This window comes from Cyanistes caeruleus, chromosome 1 (assembly GCF_971803275.1).
Source record: "Cyanistes caeruleus chromosome 1, bCyaCae1.hap1.1, whole genome shotgun sequence".
NCBI lineage: Eukaryota > Metazoa > Chordata > Aves > Passeriformes > Paridae > Cyanistes > Cyanistes caeruleus.
Genome location: NC_141701.1, coordinates 43,076,448 through 43,097,414, shown reverse-complemented (window position 1 = coordinate 43,097,414; position 20,967 = coordinate 43,076,448). Strand labels below are relative to the sequence as shown.

At 36.6% G+C, this 20,967-nt stretch overlaps 1 protein-coding gene across 18 annotated transcripts in view; it reads right to left on the bottom strand.

Moving 5' to 3' along the window:
- Positions 1-20,967, bottom strand: part of NOL4 (nucleolar protein 4) — a 187,709-nt gene that overhangs the window by 33,693 nt on the left and 133,049 nt on the right. For 12 of the 18 annotated variants that reach the window (XM_086889106.1, XM_086889113.1, XM_086889175.1 and 9 more), the window contains 3 exons: positions 14,318-14,497; positions 13,385-13,576; positions 878-991 (listed from right to left, as the gene is read on the bottom strand). In XM_086889106.1, coding sequence (XP_086745232.1) covers positions 878-991; positions 13,385-13,576; positions 14,318-14,497 — 486 coding nt within the window. The remainder of the gene's footprint in view (positions 1-877; positions 992-13,384; positions 13,577-14,317; positions 14,498-20,967) is intronic. The other 6 variants (XM_086889123.1, XM_086889180.1, XM_086889184.1 and 3 more) reach the window with 1 other exon arrangement.

Genomic DNA, 20,967 nt, shown 5'->3' with positions numbered 1-20,967 from the left:
AGGAACTCAATGGACTATGCATAAAACGAAAATGTTCTTTTAAAAAATCTTCTATTCCATGAAATAAAAGTTCATCTGCCATGACAGAAACACATTGTGGAACACATGAGATATCACCAAAATCTGTACTTTGTTACAATGGTGAAGAGAAATAAAGCATAATAGTCTTTGTAATAAGAATGTTAGACATTCACTGTATCTATGGAGTAAGTAAATAATCAAACCCTAGAATGAACTACCAGTTGGATTTTAAAAACACTAAAAGAAAATATGCAACTTCTAGAAAATTAAAGGTAATAAAATTGTAACACCACTACAAAGGTGAATAACCTCATAAGAAAAGACATATGAGCTTTAAAAACTCACTAACAAGTTAATTGACAGCAATTTGTTATACAGCACAGTAACTTCTCTGTTTCAGGCAAATAGGTATTTTCAGTCAGTAACATTTCACCTTCTATTTAAAATGCATACACTTTTTGAAAGAGAATATGTGCACAAATAAATACACTGATTCATGGACACATGCACCATTTCTGCTGTTTATGTACATTATATCCACTCCATGTTCTGTTATTTTAAATTCTTCTGTAGAGATTATACATTATGCTCTAAAAATCTACAGCCATCAAAAAGTAAATAAATAGCTTTATCCAGCTGGACATTACAAATATATTAACCTCACACAGCTTATGTAAATACAGACAAAGACATGCTTGTGTAATCATTAAAAAAAACTACAGCTTTTGTATTTTAATTAATCTTGCTAGCAAGAAGCATATAAGGGGCTGCACCACCCTTCTGCATGGCATCCTATGTAAATGAGTCCAGTGCATTTATAAATATGGATGTGGTAGACCCCCAAACAACACAGTACCTGCTGTCTATCCAACCGCATCCTTTTTGCAGCATTTCTGCTTTCACTCTCACAGGCGGAAGCCAGGATACTCTCTGCAACTGCTGAAGTAAGGTGTGAGGGAATAGGTCGTGACTATGAAAGAGAAAAAGAAACACAGAAATTAATCCTAGCGTAATCCACAACATCCTTTTTCAAAGCACACCATACCATCACCTAGGCAGGAAAGTCCGCTCATTGAAATGCAGTTTATACCAACAAAACAGGGAAATGGAACTTGCAAAGATGAAAAATGAAACTAGTTAGATGTTAAAGCCGCAGCTGATCCACAGATCCACGAGAAGCCCTTTCCCCCCACAGCTCTATTGTCCAGTGTGTTTAGTCTGGCTCATTAAGCTGTACTTTGAACAGACAGTGGCATATTCTCTGCGTTCCAGCAGCACCCTGGCCGTCTGATTCTTGTTAAGAAAACTGAAAGGCTTTTTATCCTGTGCAGCATGTGACAGAGATGAGTAGTGTTTTTTATAGTCATACAAAAAAAAAAAAAAAAAAAGAAGAAAAAAAAAACAACAAAAAAAACCACCACCCAAGTGATAGGGTTGAAACATCACTCAAAACCTAACAGATTGTCAGAACATTTCAGAGCAGCCTCAATCTGTAGTATATGAATATTTGCATTCCTTGCTACAACATGACTGATGTGATTAAAACGACTTTAAAAAAAAATAAATTTGTTTTTCTTTCGATAATGCCAGCCTTGCAACACTCCAGATATTTTGTGGTTCAACTAGATATGGTTCATTTTTCCCATTCAAATCCTATCATTACTAATTTCATAGCTTTTACACATTTAAGGATAAAGTTGCAGTGAATCCCCCCCAAAAAGGTAATAATTGAATCTTTTTAGCATCATTGTTGATTATGAACTCCAGTATGATCTTGCCTACCATTTCATTAGGAAGCATATTTATGCAGCTTTTTTTTTTTTTCTTGATTACATACAAAACAATCTTCCTGAAAGATGAAGCTCATAATAATCTTCTTCATTAATATACAAAGGCATATCAGAATTACCAAGAAAATAAACAAAGTGGGGATAATAACAGAGATAATATGATGTACATATAAGCCCATTACAGAGACTGCAATTTTCTGGGCCCAGTTCTGAACTTCCACAAATTTTCAAAGCTTTACTGAACTTGATTTTACATTTACTATGTAAATTTTTACCTACTGTGGACGTGGCCATGTGTAAGGGGATTTGGGTGTGGTTTTTGCTTGTTGAGTATTTTTTGTTTTGTTTTTGGGATTTTGGGTTTCAGGGCTTTGGTTTGGGGTGGGGGTGGGGGGGTTTGGGGTGGGGGGGTTTGGGGGGGTTTTTTTTGTTGTTGTTTCTTTTTTTTAAGGGTTTTACTTTCCCACTCACAGAAACACGGATATGAACCTGCTACAAAATATCAATTAATTTTGGAAGAAAATTTTGAAGTTATTCCCATTCATGTCCTAGCAAACAACCTTAAAACAGATAAATTATAAAGGCTCAACAGATTTTTTTGTTTTCATAACATTCCAGAAACTGAGGAGCCAGCCATTATCAGTATTAGATTTTTACCTTTAAAAATTAAAGCCCATTTATTGACTTTGGATATGCTCTGCAGAATGCCAATTTTAAATCTAACACTCTACTTTCTCTAAAGCATGGGACCACAGTCTGTCTGGGACCAGAAGATGAACTAGCTTTCAGAAATAGGGATTTATGGGTCTTCCTCACTAGTGCAATAGGCTTATTTCCCCCCACTTACATGGGAACAAGGTCTGTGGCATCAGCAAAGCAGCAGTGCAAGAAAGGCAACCGGAGGCTGCAGTACTTCAATAAATTATACTTGGATTGATTTGACAGAACAAACTGTTGAACTTGTTTCCAGTTTGAAAACAATTCAGTCTAGGAGATGAGGGACACTGATGTAAACCCTGGTGCCATGACAGAAGTTAACATTACATGCAGTACAAGCAGACACTCTACTCAGAGCTCCAGGGGATGAAGTAAGTCCTTGTGGAAGGGTTTCACTGGCAAAGCATTCTATTTAATAAACTGCATCCCTAAAATGGTGATGTTACTCTGAATTTGTTACTGCATCCCACTGGATCCCTCTCTGTATTTTCTGGCCACGTACCACTGCACATGCCACTGGCCTATGCAGGTTCAAGGTGCACTGACTCTGTTGGCTGCGTGGAAATCTCACTGTGGTCCTGTAACAGCGATGTTTACACAATGAAACTCTCAATAAATGGTGAGCAAACACCTGGTTAATTCCTCCAGCTCAGGTCTTTAGCTAAACCTGTAACTATACCTACACATCATTGGGTTTTTAGAAGCTGATATATGATCCGAAAAACCTAATGTTCTGACCAAAAAGTAAATTGAACACCAGGTCTCCCAGTTTATTTGTTTATGGAAGAGAATATGATTATTGTAGTGTTATATAAAACAAAAAATAAACTGTTATGGTAAAAATCAAGCAGTTCTCTTTTCTCAGAAAAGGAGTGTAGTGGTCATGTGCTCCCTAATGAAATACTGAACTCAAGTTAGCACCTGCAAAAAAGAGGAAATATCTGGATACTGGAGTATTTTCCTCTTGAAATACGTGTTAACCCACAATTTCTCTCAATCATCACTGCAGCTGGCTGTTGATATGTTCATGTCAAGAACTACCTACAGTGAACGTTAGGGAAAATATGATGAATACATGGCCCAGTCACCTGAGTAAAGTACTGTAACAAAGCACAGGAGAAAAATCATCTGCTCAGGGTTCAGGGTTCAGGCTCTATCAACAGAGCTCTGGTATGGAATTGACTGAGAAGATGAACACAGTCCTCTGTCACTAGGAGCAGAGCTGTTAAAAAGGAGATTTTCTGCTTCGCAAAATTCCATATCTGTAAAGTGTCAAAAAGATCAGTTTTGAAAAGCCTTGCCTAAGAGGAAAAATTACTTTGAAATAACCACTTCAAAAAATTGTTTTTAAATAAACTGAATTAATATCTCCATCTTCTAAGCTCGGAAGCCTCTTTCTGGCTTAGTTCAGCTTCCTTTTCCTCCCTACTTCTGATTATTCATGATCTCTCTCATAACTACAGCTGTAAAACTAATTCTGTAAGAAGCTCAAAAAACCCTGTTGGGTTCTGAACATCACTCAACTCCCAAGCTGAGGATGACATTCAAAAGCCTTGGAAAACATGACAAAAGTGATATCATTCAATTTTGCAGAAGAAAGCCTGCAGATCTCAGCAAAATGGACATTTTTCAGGTTCCCAGGCTTCCCTCTGCAGAGCTGAGTGCTGGATCCTACATGTTTGGAATTATAGCAGGAAATGTGGGAGCCAAGGAGAACTTCTTCCAAGGATTCCCAGGCTGCCCCCACAATCCCTGGATCTACAACCTGCCCACTGAACTAGCAGAAAACCAGGTTTCATTTTATGTCAATATAGAAAACCCTTGACAAACTGACATCTCCTAAAGAAAAAAAAAAAAAAAAAGGCATTACCAAAAAATTCCCAACCAGCTTTAGCTGGTTTAGACTGTGCCTAGTGTTGTTTGAGGCAGCCCCAGTCTGGTATTTCTCTCACTTCACAGTGATGTAAAGCAGGAAATAACTATACTGGAACTACCAATATGTAAAACAAAAGAAAAGAAGAAATCCTGTAAACTTAATCTACCAAACGTAGCAAATCACAAGGCAGGATAACATTTTTGTCATTTTGAACCAAGGACAGATAGAAGAGACACGGGAAAATTTTATAGTAACTCTCAGGTGACAAGATGAATAAAAGAAGAAATCTGGTGAATAGTGCAATACAGACCTTCTGAGAAGGCTGTATGTCCATCACAAAAGCAGTGTACAGAATTGCTTTGTATTTACTTGGAAACATGATAGTGCTCGTGACTGCACTAAAGCAAAAATCACATTTTGAACACACATCCGATTTTGGTTTTTTATATCTCCTCAGCTGACACACAACTAACATCCAGCCCCTAACACAACATAGGTAAAGGGCATTTTGATAAACAATGTAAGGAAAACCTGCTAGATTGCATGTGCACACGGATGTCTTCTGAAGTGACTGACATTTAGGAAGTGGTTGGAATTCCCTCAGTAACCCATGGGAGATGACCAACCACCTTCAGTCCTCTCATATTTGAAACTGTTTTGAAACCACCAGAGAGCCTATAGATGACAATGATGACAAAGCAATATGCACACTTAACTACCTTTTTGGATATGCACTTCTACATGTTTTTATGAGAAACAATTTTTTGTTCAGATTGGCTTGAACTTTTTATACACTCATCCCTTTTTCTCTTTCTGAAGAGTTTCTAAATCATTGACAGATATACTTTTGCAAGCTGCCTAATGGAAATTCAAATTAGTCAATAATTCTTTCTAGTCTAATAAGTGCTGTTTTTCCTTAAAGTATGCTAAATCTAATGAAGAACTTTCGTGAGTTCGATGCTCCTTAGATCTGGGTATCAACAATCGAAGCATCTTGCAATAAGCCTTTCTGGAGTTATAGAGTAGTCCTGCAAGGCTGCTGGTTTTTAGTAGTTGAAATCAGAAATCCTTGGCCCAGTTCATCTAGAAATTAACTCTCTTACTATAATCTCTGACTCTTTAACAAAGGAGAGACTAGCATGTTCAATATGGTGTAAAATATGCATTTTCAATATAACAACTGTATGCAGCATCATCAAGTCTGCTGTTTAAAGTGAGGTACCTTTGTAGTATCTTCATGTGAAACACCAAATACCTTTTCTGGCATAGTCACATCATTCCTTTATTTCTACACAGGATCTAAAAAAACTTCTATGTTTTACTTTCTTTTGTACAGTTCTGGCATAAATTTACAATTATTGATATACTAGATAACTGAGTATATTTCAGTCTAAACCACTAGGAGCAGTATATTCACTAAAAAGAATTTTACAGTTTACTCTGCATGCTGTCCACCCATGGTTAGACATCCATCATCTCTAATGTTACTACCTTGGCATATTTTTTGAGATCCAGTATAAATAAAAGCCAAAGTTGTCATACAAAAGTTTGGTCTACATACTTTTACACATTACATCAGTCTGGCTCAGCTCTGAAAAAATAGAGTTATCTGTTTAGTCAGATAATGGGCACACATGTACACCTGCTGAAATACCAAATATCCTAAGGTGATGTGTGCATTAATACTACCTTCTAGTTTAGGCAAATTAGCACCAAAAATTACATCTTGCAGTATAGGACAGTTGCAAACGCATAAACATGCAAGTTACTTCATTTTGTTCATATACACCCTGATATTAATCCCAGAGTCACAGACTTTTAGGTTGGAAAAGACCTGTAAGATCATTGTGTCCAACCATTGAAACATCACTCCCAACTCCATCACTAAATCATGTCTCCAAGTGCTGCATCCACACTTCTCTTAAATACCTCCAGGGACTCCAGTAACTCCACCACTTCCCTGGACAGGCTGTTCCAATGCTTCACCTTTGGATGAAGAAATTTTTCCGAACAGCCAGTCTAAATCAGTCCTGGCACAAGGTGAGGCCATTTCCCCTACTCCTATTGCTTGCTACTTGGGAGATTAATATAAATGTGAGAATGAGGTAGTATTTAATTATTACTGAAACTTGCAAAAATAGGATTTAAAACTTTCCAAAGTGATTTGGCATCCAAAATTGAAGATGAATGCCTAAGATGCCTCATTGACAGTAACTGAATTTTTGAAAAGGCATCACTAAGTACTTGTTTGCATGTTGGGATCCCAAAACCTAGACAGTGCCTAGTGCTCTCCTGCATGTCAGCTTTTACCTCAGGTATTGCAAGACCAATTCATTTCCAAAATTAAATACTGCAATATGCCACAACTCTTTCATAATAAATTATTAAGATCTAACAATGTCCTCAAATGTCCAACATATTTGAAACAGTGTGCAATGTCTAAATAGCACTTTTTCATAAAAATTATGCAAAATACGTTACAGGACAGGGAACACATGATCTTCAAATAAGAGTTTTTAATCAGAATAATGCAGTGAAATGTATGACAGAACTGTCCTACACAGCACAGTTGCAAAGGACTCAGAAACCCTCCTATTGAGTATTTTTTAATTTAAAGACTGAATGAAGTAAAATGCCCTATATTAGATGTACTTTTATAGTGGCCACAAACTGGAAGAGATTAGCTATAGGGAAGAAATTGGGATTTAGATTATATATTTGGAATAAATTTCTTACTGTGAGGATGATGGGGCACTGGATTGGGCTGCCTGGAAAAGCAGTGTGTGCCTCTGAAACTCTTCAAGATCAGGTTGGGTGGAGCTTTGAGCAACCTCGTCTAGTGAAAGGTGTCCCTGCCCATGGAAAAGGGATTGGAACTGGACCAATTTTAAAGCCACTTCCAACCCAAACCATTTTTTAATTCAATGATTGTATGAATTGCTAGTACAGAATAGTGGAATATGAACAACTGGACTGGCAATTTATTGCCTGTAGCACTGCATTTCAGTAGGGTTTGATATATTTTGCTTGGTCTCATGGTCTTGTAATAAATACCCAATTGTAACACCCACTAGAGGATTCAATGAAATGGCTAGAAATATTTTCTTAAATGGCAGAAGAGGCTTTTTGAAACATCTACAATGTCCAAATCACTTTTTTACGTTTTCAGCTTTGAAATACATTGAATTGAAACATTATACCTTGATCATGATGGCACCTAAAAATATCCAAGTATATCTAAACATATCCATATTCCTGTCTAAAATCTTAGCAAATGACTCTTTCCAATCAACCACCATGCTGCTGATGCTGCTGCTATGCCTACCTCTGGGACCAAGTCTGGCTCTGCCTATTTGAGCAATTTCAACAGGGCTAGTGGAAATTTTAAATGACTTATGTGAGCAACAGAATATCCATCTGACTTGATTGACACAAAAATGAAGTATTTGGTCTAAAGGAGTCACCCAGGCATGGTTTTTGTTTCGTTGCTGACTCATGAGACAGCTGGGGATGAACCTCTCTAGACAGATTCATCTAAGTACTTCACTGACTGCTGAGGGAGCCAAAGTTACCTAATTTCTCTAACAAACCTAGGCACAATTATCTCTATCCAAGATTTATATGCTGTTTAGCAGTGAAAGAGAACTTCAGGAATCATCCTGCTGACCTAACTCCTTCAGAGTCAGGTGAGGATTGTATTGAACACTGATAGCATTTTACTAGCAAAACTCCAGAAGACTTATGAAAACAGTATGATTTAACATTATTTACTGTTTTCCCTAAAATAATACACTGAAATGGCTCCCTATCCTTAAACCATTGACACAAGCCTGTTAATCAAGTAACATTGCAGCAAGACCTCTCAATCTAAGTCAGAATCACAGTATCAAAAACCACTGAAATATTTAGTATTTTTTTCTGATTTCAAGCTTACAGATAAACAGAGTAAAATTCATTTAACCTATTTCTTTTTTTCAATAAAAAGGGGATTTTGTTCTACATTAGAACTTACTGCCATTTCAGAGGGGATTACTTTTATTCTAAATTCAAAAAAAATTGAAACAAATGCCAAAATACCATTCCTATATTTTTCTCTCTTACAGAATGCAGAAGACAAAGTCCTATCAGGTTAGTAGGTATTTTTAACTTTTTAGTTTTAATTCTTTTTCCAAACACCATACCTTTTTTAAAGCTAGCTTGTTCACATTTTGCAAGGTTAATGGAAGAAATGTTACTTCTTCCACTGCTCACTTTTCCAAAATTGCCTATACTTTTAAAAGTCATTAAAAGCAAAAGCTATCTGAGGAAGATTTAGGAGGAAGTTATTAAAAATTACATGAGTACTCACTTAACTGTTCTGTGGTGAAAAAAAAAACAAAACAACACATCTAAGAGCCTTAGAAAAACTGTTTCTAGAATAGTTTCTCAAGACTATATGAGATCTAATGGCAAAAGTCCAAGTTTATCAGAGAGTAGATTAGATTTTTTCAATCAAGTTGCCCATCAGACTTAAATAAGTTAACCACTATCAAACAAGGGTGAGATGCTTACAAAGGAAGTGTCCAACTGACTGAATTTGGAATATAATACAAAGTAACAACTCTATTAGTATCTGTACAACTTCATGTAAATGTTCTTGTGATAATTTTCTTAATGCTTCTCAGCTTGTTAATCAATTAGATATGCATCCCTGAATCCACAGATCCTCGTTTTCCTGAAAATGCTTATGACCTTTCCAGACATAAAAGCCTGGAGGACTGAAAAGCCATGTGACTGCAACAGCAGCTGGACTTTTCAACACTAAATTCAGTAAATAGTGAAAGATTCTTCTTTCTGAAACGTAAAAGCAGAACCTAGAGACCTATTTCAAGCAATCTCAATGGGGCATATTTCAGAAAACATCCCCCTTCTGGAAACCAGTCCCCACCAAAGTTGCTCAGTCTCAATACAGATGCCTGAGAAGCCACTAGACACATTCAAAACACCTTGATCAACATGAGCACAGTTGCAAATTATTAAAAGACCTCCCTCAGCCAACTGGCACAACCAAGTGACAGCAGCAGTGAAAGATACAGAGCTTAGTTATTTGTTCTTGAGGCTGATGATAGGACAGGAGCTGGGATGAATAACAACAGCACCTAAATCAGGAACTGTCTTTAGGCACAGTGTGACTCTTCTCTGAAGAAGACTTGTCTTTGGACAATGAAAAGCATTTATGACTAGCCTTTTCTCTCCAATACCGAAATACTTTGCTCTTTGATACTATTGTTTTGTATTACAGTAGTATTTAGAAGGAGGGTTTCCTTTTTCTTAAAAAAAAAAGGAAGAATCTCTTAGTGAACTAATGTTTAAAATCCTGCTCTTGCATTGGGATGCTCACAGAGAAAATGGCACATCTGTGAAAAAAATACTGGAAGGTGCAATTTCAAATTGAATGCAGTGAGACTGATCACAGGAGATCCTGAAGATGGGAGGAAGCAGAGAGTAGTAAGAAAACGTAACTATTAAGACAATTCAACATCATTTGATTCTTTCTAGCATCTAAAGCTTTTCTGGACTGAAACTAAACAAATGCATACCACATATCTCCATCATCTGTCTACTAACTCTTTTTAATTGGCAGTTCTCTATCACAGAGGCTGGGAGAAGTCTAAACAAAGGATTTGAAAACCATTAGTGAAACAGGCCATCTGACTATTTCAGGGAGAAAATTCCTCTTGCATAGCCTATAGAGGTCACAAAACACCTAATGTATATACAGGAATTCTCACTGATGTCAGTCCTTGAGAATAAGGATAATAATTTTTTTTAGTTAGTTTTTGGGTCAATGAAGAGAAAAATAAATAATTTCTTTAAGACTATCAGAAACTTTTAAGTTCTCCAAGCAGTATAGCACAATGCAGGCAGAAGCACAACCTAGAAATCCTATCCAAAAGCCAGTGATTTTGGAATTTGACCGAATTCCCTCTCAGTGAAAGATTCTGAGCGAGATCATAGAATTTAGTTTGAGAACATTCTCAACAGTCCATTAGCAAGAGACAATGAGAGGAGAAAAAACAATCTTACAATTCCTGAGATAAACTGAGTGAGCCTTATTGTGGTGTACACTTGTGTCAGAATGAAAACTGCACAACAACAAGAGCTGCACATTCAAATGGGCAGAGCATTTCCAGTGTAGAAAGGGAGTTTCTCAAAGGCATATTTGTAACAAGAAGCTATGCCAGTTGCCTTGGAGTCCAGAGACAACTATCTGTCACAAGTAGAAGCAGAATAACTATAAGTAATCTCTTAAACATAATAATACTAAGAATCATGTTAATTAAAAATATGAACACTCATGAGACTGAGCCTTTTTTATTGCCTCAGAACTAGAACTGGCCTGTTATGCAGTAAGAACTGTCGCTGGAATTACAGATGGCAAATGACTGACAGAATCAGGCTCCAGGCATGCTTTTTCATCTTTACCATGCAGTTTTACACTAATTTAACACAGTGTTTACATTTTCTTTTCACCTTACAGTATGACGCTGTAGATGGCTGTACAGTTCCACACACAGTCTGAACTGTCATATGCCATAAAAGAGAATTTTCTCTTTTCCTCATGCAACTAGATGCTCAAAATGTAGCATTTTGAACCTGAACAAGTGAAAAAAACTTGTATTTTTCATGTGTATAGCAAAAGACATCTCCTGTGGAGGTTATTATCTGATATCCTATTTAATATAACAATGGTACTGGTATTGCTGCTGAGCAGATCATTACTCTGGGTTGCTGTTTTTGAGGGTAGCCCCTTATTCAAAACCACACCATAGTATCCATTCACAATTGTTTTGAACAAATTATATTAACCAGGAAAGGTGATTCTTCTCCATTACCAAAATGGTAAGTACATTTAAAATAATCAAGTAGTCGAATGTCTCTGTCCATGGTAGCATTTAAAAAAAATGCCTATAATCAAGAGATGGTGATACAGTAACTTAGAAATCAAAAAATAATTTCAAAACCCAAAGGGATACACATTAAATTTCAGAATTATTCAAGGCATATGCATAAAATGCTACTTATTTTCTTAAGAAGTTGATGGGAGTTCCTCCAGAGACTCTGGATAATCTTTGGCTTGTATTCCTACCTTCAAACAGGGACACAGGACAGATATCCCTCCAGGCCCAAGAGGGCTGCACTCTTTGGCATGAGTTCCAGTGCCTTGTCACTTCCATTCGTGGGCAAAAAGTGAATGTTTTAGAGGGTGATTTGTTTGTTTAAAAAAAAAATAAAGCCCATCATAAACTGTCATAAAACATTATAAAACCAGGAAATCTTTCTGAACTATAAAGATTGCCTATTTGGATCATGTTCCTGGTAATCTCTTCTCTTTTTCCCCTCCCAGGAATAAATTTGATCCTGCAACCTTTATTCATATGAAAGGAACATTTGCAAATGTGCACTGAAGTCAAGTCAACCCAGCTCTTATGGGTCAGGCTGTAGCCCCTTGTTTATATTGCAAAACAGTTGTTGCCCAAGTCTTTCAGATGACAAAAATGAGTGAGTAGATGAAATTTAATGCTACTTATATATTGTATATTGTAGGAAGTATTTATTTTCTGTTTTCCCTTTTTTTTGTTGTTTTGGAGGGCTAAACAATCTGCCATGTACAACACCAGTCAATCTTTGGCACTTCTGTCTGTACAGATGTCCTTTATTCTACCTGGTTTTCTCCATCTGACTTTCCACTGTTCAGGAACAGTGTTATCCCAATGTTTCAAATAATAAAACCATGCAGTTGATTGGAATCCCAAACACACAGAAAAATTTAGTTTCTGTCTTTGCTTTTTGTGTAATCAAATAGTGGTCTTATCCTACAAATAAGCCTGGTATTTTTTTTTCTTAAAACTGTCAGCTACCATCTTAAACAACATATGGTACTCATAAATACACTGCAAAATCTGCAGGAAAGAAAGACAGAGAGAAAGAGAAAAACAGCAAAATGCAATCATCTCCAATAATTTTTAATGTAATCAATGGGTTTGCAGATGATTCATTAAAAAAAAAAATGGCATGTTTAATCACTAAATGATATCTATTTGTAACAATGAGGTGTTTTTGTTGTCATCTAAAGGCCAGAGAGATACCTAAGACATTAAACACAAGGTGTGTAGCTACCTAGTTTCTTCTGACTTTCCTCCATTTTGGAAATACAAATGTTTTCTAGAGATAATGAAGCTCCCAGTTACTGAGAAGACTTTATTTACCCATTTTTGTGCTACTGAATAATATTAAAATAACAATGTCTGAAACACTGTCAGTTGTATACCATGATAATCTCCATGAGTTTTGGTTCCATTACAACTACTAAACCATTGGGATGCTCAAATGGTAGATTTGATATCTGTGTTTTACAACCATTAAACATGCTTTGCACACCTTTACATCAACTGAAAGATTTTGAAGGAGTAACTTTCACTGATAAAGAATTAGCTAAGGCATACAAGAAAGCACCCAAAGCCAAAGCCATTGCCACTATGATGTTGCTACACTGGGTGTTTTCTTTAGCATAGCCTTTCTCTAGCAGGATCAATTTCACAGAGTTCACTGGAATCCAGCTAGCAGAGGCATTTTAGAGAAAAATACATCTCACAGCAAGACTTTTCCAGGCAAAAATCTCTAACTGTTACTTAAAGTAAAAAATAAGTCACTATGTAGTCCATAGTTCAGTTTCCTTCCTTATGCCTTGCTTTGTTCTTCTTTTCCTATAGATCCATATTAGTTCATTTTGTGAACTCTAGTGTCTTATAGCACTTTTAAATCAAGGGGAATAAATTCAGGAAGAATGAAGGAGCGAAAAAGAAATCTCTGACCTGGTATTACCAAAAAAAATAAACAAACAAAAAATAAAGACGCTAAGATGAAAACAAAATAGTGCCATGGATTTACATATGGGGTTTTGATGGAAACTAGTGCTGGGTTTTAAGTCAAAACTCACCATCTCAAAACCACTTCTTTTCATCCGCCTGCAGGACTTGAGGTAAGTACGTATGCGTTTTCTGGCACGCTCTTGATACTCAGGGAATTGTCGCCTGCATGAGTCAATGATAGCCTGGATCTTTTCTTTGGGCTGCTTAGAGATTGGGACCATTCGGTCCAAGTTTTCATCTACAAACAGCCTGACAAACATCTGTTGGCAAGAGGGAGACAGAGGAGATGGGTTTGGAGGGCAGCTCTCTTCTCTTCCTAGCTTCCTGGCTTGATTACTGATAGGAAGACTTTTTTTTTCTATCCACTGAAGAGCTTTGTAACGGGAAGCCAGAAATATAAAGCAAACAGTTCTTTAAAGGGTTATTTGGGGTGGGGGTGGGTTGGGTTTAAAAAAATAGACAAGAAAAGAATAGTCTATAGGATACAGAACTTGTGAGATAAACCAGAACAGATTGTGAAAATAGGCACTACTTAAGTTTCATTATTAACAATAGGCTGTGATTGCTAATCATTTTATTGAACTGACTCACATTTTTTCTTTGTTTGAACAATTGCTTGTGTTTTCATGCATAATTATATACATTGGGAAAGCAATAGAGAACAGCTGACCACCAGAATGGTCTCCTGACAAAACTAGCTACAGCCTCTTTCCATTCAGTGGGTGAACATGCACATCCACACAGCCACACAGACGGTCACACATGCACACATACAGAACAAAGCTTTGTTTTCCTCACTGGTAAGGATGGCACTCTGCCTCAAAATTCTAAATGAAACGCAGTAAATCTGTCATCTGTTGGCAAGAGTTTAATGTGCATTAAAATAGTAATTGAAATAAAATCCTGCAAATTAATGTGCCTTTAATATTGTCAGACTTACCCAAGAACAACAACGCAAAAGGAACAGAAGAAGTAAACAAGGTGAGTGCAAGAGGGCTTACGTTAAAAGCTTTCAGTCGCTCAGCTTCTACCCCATCTGATTCATTAACCTTCTCAGGATCTTCTTGCTCGTCATGGTCATCCTCATCCTCATCTCCTCGATTCAGAGACAGATCTTCAGCACCTCTGCCTACACTCTCATTCTTGCCAGAGTCATAGCTTGAATAGCTATGTGCAGGGGACTGAAAATAGAGAAAAAAAAAAAATGCTTGTAAACATTCTCAGCAAAAATAAGGTCTTACTTATCAAAAATGCTTGCTAAATATTTCAAGAATTCCATGAATTCTTTTTATACTTTGTTCAACATAAAGTGCTCCTAATCTTTCCAGGAGCAAACAATGCACAATTATATTGAGTGTTTTAAAAAATGTGACCAGCTGCAAATTTCAGTAAATCTATTAACAAATTAGTTACCTATGATGTCTACAGTTAACATGAAATCTTTACCATACAGCCTTGTGTAAGTACTACCTAAAGAACTTTCTTATAAATACTAACTTCTCTGTATTAATCAAGATGGAAATAAGGGATAGCTGATTTGAACAAAACTCTAAAGAATTAAAATTTAAATATTTCAAGGCAAAGAGGATTCAAATAGGAAACACTGGTATTCATCCAATGAATATTAAATATTACCAAGAGATGTAAAATTTATTCAAAATAAGGAAGTGATTATGTTCTAGTTTCATTTGCAAAATCACAGAATGAATTAGAGATGTGTAGGTTTACATTTTGAATGCTCTCTAAGAATCATGTTGTAAAATTATTTTCTCTTTGAAAATCGGCATTTAGAACTTTCCCCTGGACAGAAATTAATTTCGTTGGAAAAAAAAGATGACCATCTCAATTAAGTGTATCCACTTGTAGGACCAAAAAGTTTCCAATTACCAAAAATTAATACAGTGCATTTTCCCTTGCAATATCAAGCCCTCAGTTAACTGTTCCCACTGCACACACTTCAAACTGCAGACCGTAAAAAGGCATCAGTAACAGAAAGCCTTTCACAAATTAACATTCTACAACACAAAAATTAAAGATCAAAGCTTTTCCCCAGCCACAAAACATATCAGAGTATCTACACCAGTGCCATCAGATTCAAATTTAGGTCAAACAGAGCAAAATTTTACTTCTAAATCTTAATGCTGTAATATTTCACTATTTTCCTCTCTTGCTTCAAAGCATTCTGTAGTCTGAATCAGGTGCTACATGACAAATTTCACACACACACTTTTTTTAGATGCCTCCTCCCTTAATGTCACCAAAAGTTAGGAGCATAATTCCTCAAACAAAAATACATTTCAAATGGCATGCCTTGAACCACATTCTGAGCTTCCTAAAATTGTCTTTATTTCAGGATATTTAGCCAGACACAGAATGAATCTGGACAGTGAGGTAGAAGGGAAAGACAAACAAAACCTTTCATCTGTAAGGTATAGTTTTTGCTTTATATTCTTACTTCAGCTTCTTTTTTCCTCTTTTCCTCTTCTCAGTTCAATCTGACTTTGGTCCTCGGTACACCATCAGTTTTAGAGTCACTTGCCTTGCCTTAACAGCACTCATATTGCAAGCCTATCCTCCCCAGACTATACTCTCACAGTACTAATCCCCTGGAGTTCCAGTTTTTAATCCCTAATGCTCCTAATATCAGAACTTGCAGACACTCTCATCCCCTTCCATGATTCTCTTCACTCTCTAGACCACTCTTCCTTCCCTAGACCCTTACAGCAGATGTAGGAAGAGTGAGAAAACATCAGAACAAAACAGAAGAGCCAGCCTCTAGATAAATAAACTCAGCACCACCTCTTCTGGGGCAAGAAATTAGCCAGGGCTCAAGATGGCAGATGCAAGATGGCATGGGAAGATAAGGCTTGCAAGAGCAGCAAAAACAAAGCTCCAGTTCTTGATACACTGATAGCTTATCTTGTGAAGATGGTGAGTACCTACATTGCTGGCCAGTCAGATCAGTACAGGTTCCATCCTAGAGGAGGTGATGGATGTATCCTACCAGAGTGTTTAGCATATGTAAGCAAAAGAGTTTGTCACCAGAGGACCAACAGCTGCAGCCTGGTAGCCTGCTACAAAGGAAGGAGTGATTTTCCTTAAACCTGAAGAGAAGACATTTTTTAAAATGAAAGTTACAATGAATCAATTGCTACTTTTGTACAGTGCTATGCAGTAGAAGGTCTGACCTATGCTGCAAGACTTGTTCTTCTGTATTTCTTTGTTTCACCCATCACTACAGCTATATAGCATGAAGAAGGCTTTGAGATAATCAAAGAGCCATTTCATGCACTAGGCACCACATAAAGCATAGAAGCTGGTGCCCTAAAGAAACCTACTGACTGAAATCCTTGTTGTGCAGACACTTGATCTCGCATGTGTCATTTCATCAGACTAAATCCAATTAGACTCCTCATGTGCACAAAGTTAAACAGATGCAAAACTGATTTCAGTATGTACATATGTTCCGGCTGGATGCCAGGATCATAAATTATGCACCAGGGTTGAGATTTCTTTTTGTGAAGGAAACAAATTCAGGCAAAAATGGCTTAAGTGTGTCTCTCAAAAATGCAACAGTCAGGGTGGGGTTTTTTTTTGTTTTTAGTTCTGTTTTGTTTTGTTTGTTTTTTAAAGTAAGCATTGCATAGAGAGCCTTGTCCAACATCTGAAGTTTTTATTTAAACAAGAACTTTAGCATCTTAAATAAACTGTGGAGAATAACAGTCTGAGAAAGTTGCATGTCAGGAATCCATATTTATTCACTGTGAATTGGAAGGCTGTTTACAGTACCAGGAAAAAGATGCTTTTCTCCTAGTTGTTTCATTAGCAAACCAAGGAAGAAATAAAGCTAACTTTGAGTTTTCAAAAGTTCAGTTAAGAGCAAAATTTTTACCTTTCAGTATTTCTACACAGATGAATATTGATTCAGAGAAGGAAGAGACGTCCCTCATTTGTGTTGACTCTGCAGTTGTACAAAAAACAATAAGGATTTCCTTTTGCTACTCAATTAAGCAGCTGAAGTGCTAAACAAGGGGTTGGAGAGCAGAGGACAACTCATACTTTGTACATGATACCAAATTTTAGGTCATGCACGGTCCTTTCAAAAGGCTGCTTCCACCCTCAACAGACAGGAACATCCTCATTCAGATTCCCGAACAGACCTTGACACATGGATTTTATCATACTGCAGTAAACTGGACTGAAGAAGTGAACCTGGTTAAAATGTTTTGGATTTGCTTGTTTATTTGTGGATTTGGTTTTTTCTAATATTTGCTAGTCTGCTTAAGACAAGAATCAGTTCTTGGCTCCAGTTCACCACCTGAAAGCAAAAACCTTTGTGATGACAGGAAAGTATGAGCATGGAAGGGAGCAGACACATCTCTGTTGATAGCAATGAAAGATTAAATCTTGGTGGAGCAGAAGCATTAGTAGATGTAAGATGTTTCACAGGTGAATATTTTTTGCTTAAAAACTCAGGTGGGAGAAAAAAGTGATGGCAATGAGAAATTATTCAGTCAGAGTAAATGAGGCCAAGGCTAAGGACAAGATTATTTCCATCTCCAAACAAATGTTTGATTATCGAGCTGTCTTAAAAATACTGAAATGCTGATATTTATATTTTGACCACTTCATCCTTGCCCTTTCCTGAAGGTTTTGAGTTCATTATTTTAATCTCTTCCTTGCAATCATAAGAACTAGGCAGTACTGCTTCTTCAAAATGAAAGTAAAGGTTCATGCCTAACATCCTGTTTTTAAGAGATCGTGACATGAAATAGCAACATCTTTTTAAAACATTACAAGTCAGCAACAACATTCACCTGAAGTCATATCATACAACAGAAGACCTGGGAGAACATCACAGTATCATCTACTTTATCTTGCTGCCCCAGAACAAGGTCAGATGGCCAATCCTGACCACTGTTTTCCTAGTTTTTATCTTAAGACTTCCAGTGACACAGATGCCATGCATCCCCCAGACAACCTGCACCAGAGTTTCACCGTCTTCAGAACTATTCAAACATTTTTAAGACCTATGACTTTCATAAATGTACTAAACCTATTTCTTTTTCATGTATTCACCATGGATTGCAATGGAGGAAAGGTGTGGTTTTGGGAGAAGAGAGCATCCTTTTCCCTCTTTATGAGACTCTTTCCAACAACTGAGCACTGTTATCATGTCCCCTTTCCTCAATCTTCTCTTCCCAATAAATTAATTTATGCTGTGAAACCCATGTTTTCCTGATTCCTAATAATTCTTACTGGTCTGCTCTGGATGTTTTCTATCTGATTTGAAACCTTCTCAAAGAGCAACCCCCAAAACTCCAGAATGTATTCCATTTGCAGCCTTTCTATGAAAAATACATTTCTTTAATGTTTGATCAATTTCTAGCATGCTTACAGCAGAAAAACCTTATCCCTTTATGTGTAGAAGAATACCCCAAAATGCAAAAGGCAGCAGTGCAGAAACCCCACAGGTGCCAACAGAAATCATGCTGTTATTTTATGAGGACTAAAGCAGAAGTAACCCATAACATTCAAAAATACAAAGTCTACCATAGTGCTTCAATGCCTGCTGGGGCTCAACACTGATGAACAGCCACTGGACAGGGTTTGGAGGATGATGCCACATGAACTTACTGCAGGAAGCTTGTCCCAGCAGAGACTCTTGGCTACCCCAGTGAGAGTACAGACAGCACTTCATTACCCAGCCAAAAGTTATTCAGTGATACAAAGCTAATTACTGAGGGTGACTATTTGTAATGACCAGAAACTGGAAAAATCATGTATTTTTGACTTTAAAAATGACAACATGAATCAAAAGACTCTACCTTTTCAGGGAAAGATGCCTCTGATGGATGTGTGGCAATTCTTTTTAGTTTTTAATGAGGCTTCATTTTTCACATTTACATTACATTTACATTTACTTAGAGAGTTTTACATGAATTTGAGTAGTGTGGAATTCTTTCAGTTGTTACATTAGACACTCATAAAACACAGAACTCTGAGCAAGAGAGACTTGCACATTTGAAGAGCTGGCAAGACAGCAGCACAGGTCTCCATGCTGCATGGAAAGGAAAGGGGTTTGGAGGCAGGCAGAGATGAAAACACTCTACTATACACTCTACTAGCTATACATGATTCTCTTCTAGAAATCTGCCTCCACATCTTTAAAAGTTACTAACTCTTTTTAATGAATACATAAAACCATATTCTAAAGCTGGCAGAATTCGGCTTGTCCCCAGCTGTACATCCAGCCCTTTCTTTTTCCTACATTTCAGTATTTCCCTCTCTGCCACTGAATACACAAAAATCTACAATTTCAGCAATTACTCTTGCAAATTATATGTGCTTTTCTGTATATTTTCCCATGTGCTATAGTGTATACATATTTTTATAGCAACTATTCCTCTGACACAGAAAGGGATTAGAATATCCTGATGACAACAGGTTGGATTGCTTTGAAGATCCCTTTTTCCAAAATGATCAATTAAATTAGAACTCTATTTTAATGTTTTTTCACATTTACATTTTTAACTGACTCTACATATGAAAAAGTTTTTGAAAAATGCATAAAAACTAGATTTTGGTAAACTGGTATGAGATTATTTGAGATATAAAAAAAAATAATTAAAAGTTAAGCTAGAACGGTTAAGGGAATATTCACGTCCTACAGCTTTCCCTTGAAAGTATATTTGAAACTAATATTGCATTGTTAGAGTTCCACTTCATTCCTGTGCAAATTGTGAGTTCTCCATATAGCAGGGAGCTTTCCTACAGGAGGTAGTTGTGTTTGGCTTTGGTTTTATTTTTTTCATTAAATCTATAATACATGTAATATAAATAACACATTAGAAAACATAAAATACTTTTGGCATATGCATGCCCTTTTGTTACTGGAGTACTTGAAAGCTGTTTTTTTTCTCCTCAATTCAAATAGAAGGCAGGAGGCATAACTGAATACTCAGGTTCAACTATTATCCTAAGGAACTTGCTATCAGGTTTTAGAGATAGAAGTCCAACTCTATTATTTTGCATTAACAAGACATTTTCTTCCCACAGTCTCTCTTAAATCCAATGTTTTTCTACCTTCCAGACTTTACTGCTATTATCCTTTTTCATAACCTTCACATTTTCACATGTTACTGTCCATCTCATCTTTTCACATTACAGGGAAAACTCTGAATTCCCAAATACAATTCCAGCATCTCACCATTTATTTCAAGATCCAATTAACCTCATTTTTATAAACTCCTCACATATTTGTTCATCTTAACCATATCTTTGCATCTGACTATGACTAGTTTGCTCCCCTTGTTACACCATAATTGGCTTTTCCAGCTCCTTTATAAATTTTCACCCTAGATAATGGGAAGGCATCATTGTGTGCAATTCTGCTATTTGGGGCATGAGGACAACAGCATTTTTACGGGAAGAATGGAGGGCTGAAAGCTAGAGTTTCATAGGTTTAACTCTAAAAAAAAAGTGTTATCTAATACATTAAGTTGTAAAGGACTTTTTTACACAAAACTTGTATTACACTGAAACATTAAAAGTGTTTTTTGTTTTTTTCCCTCTGTGTTAACAATGTAACTTCTAGAAACAAACTGTTCAGTTATTTACAACAGGAGCTAAGAGCTAAAAAGATTTTTGC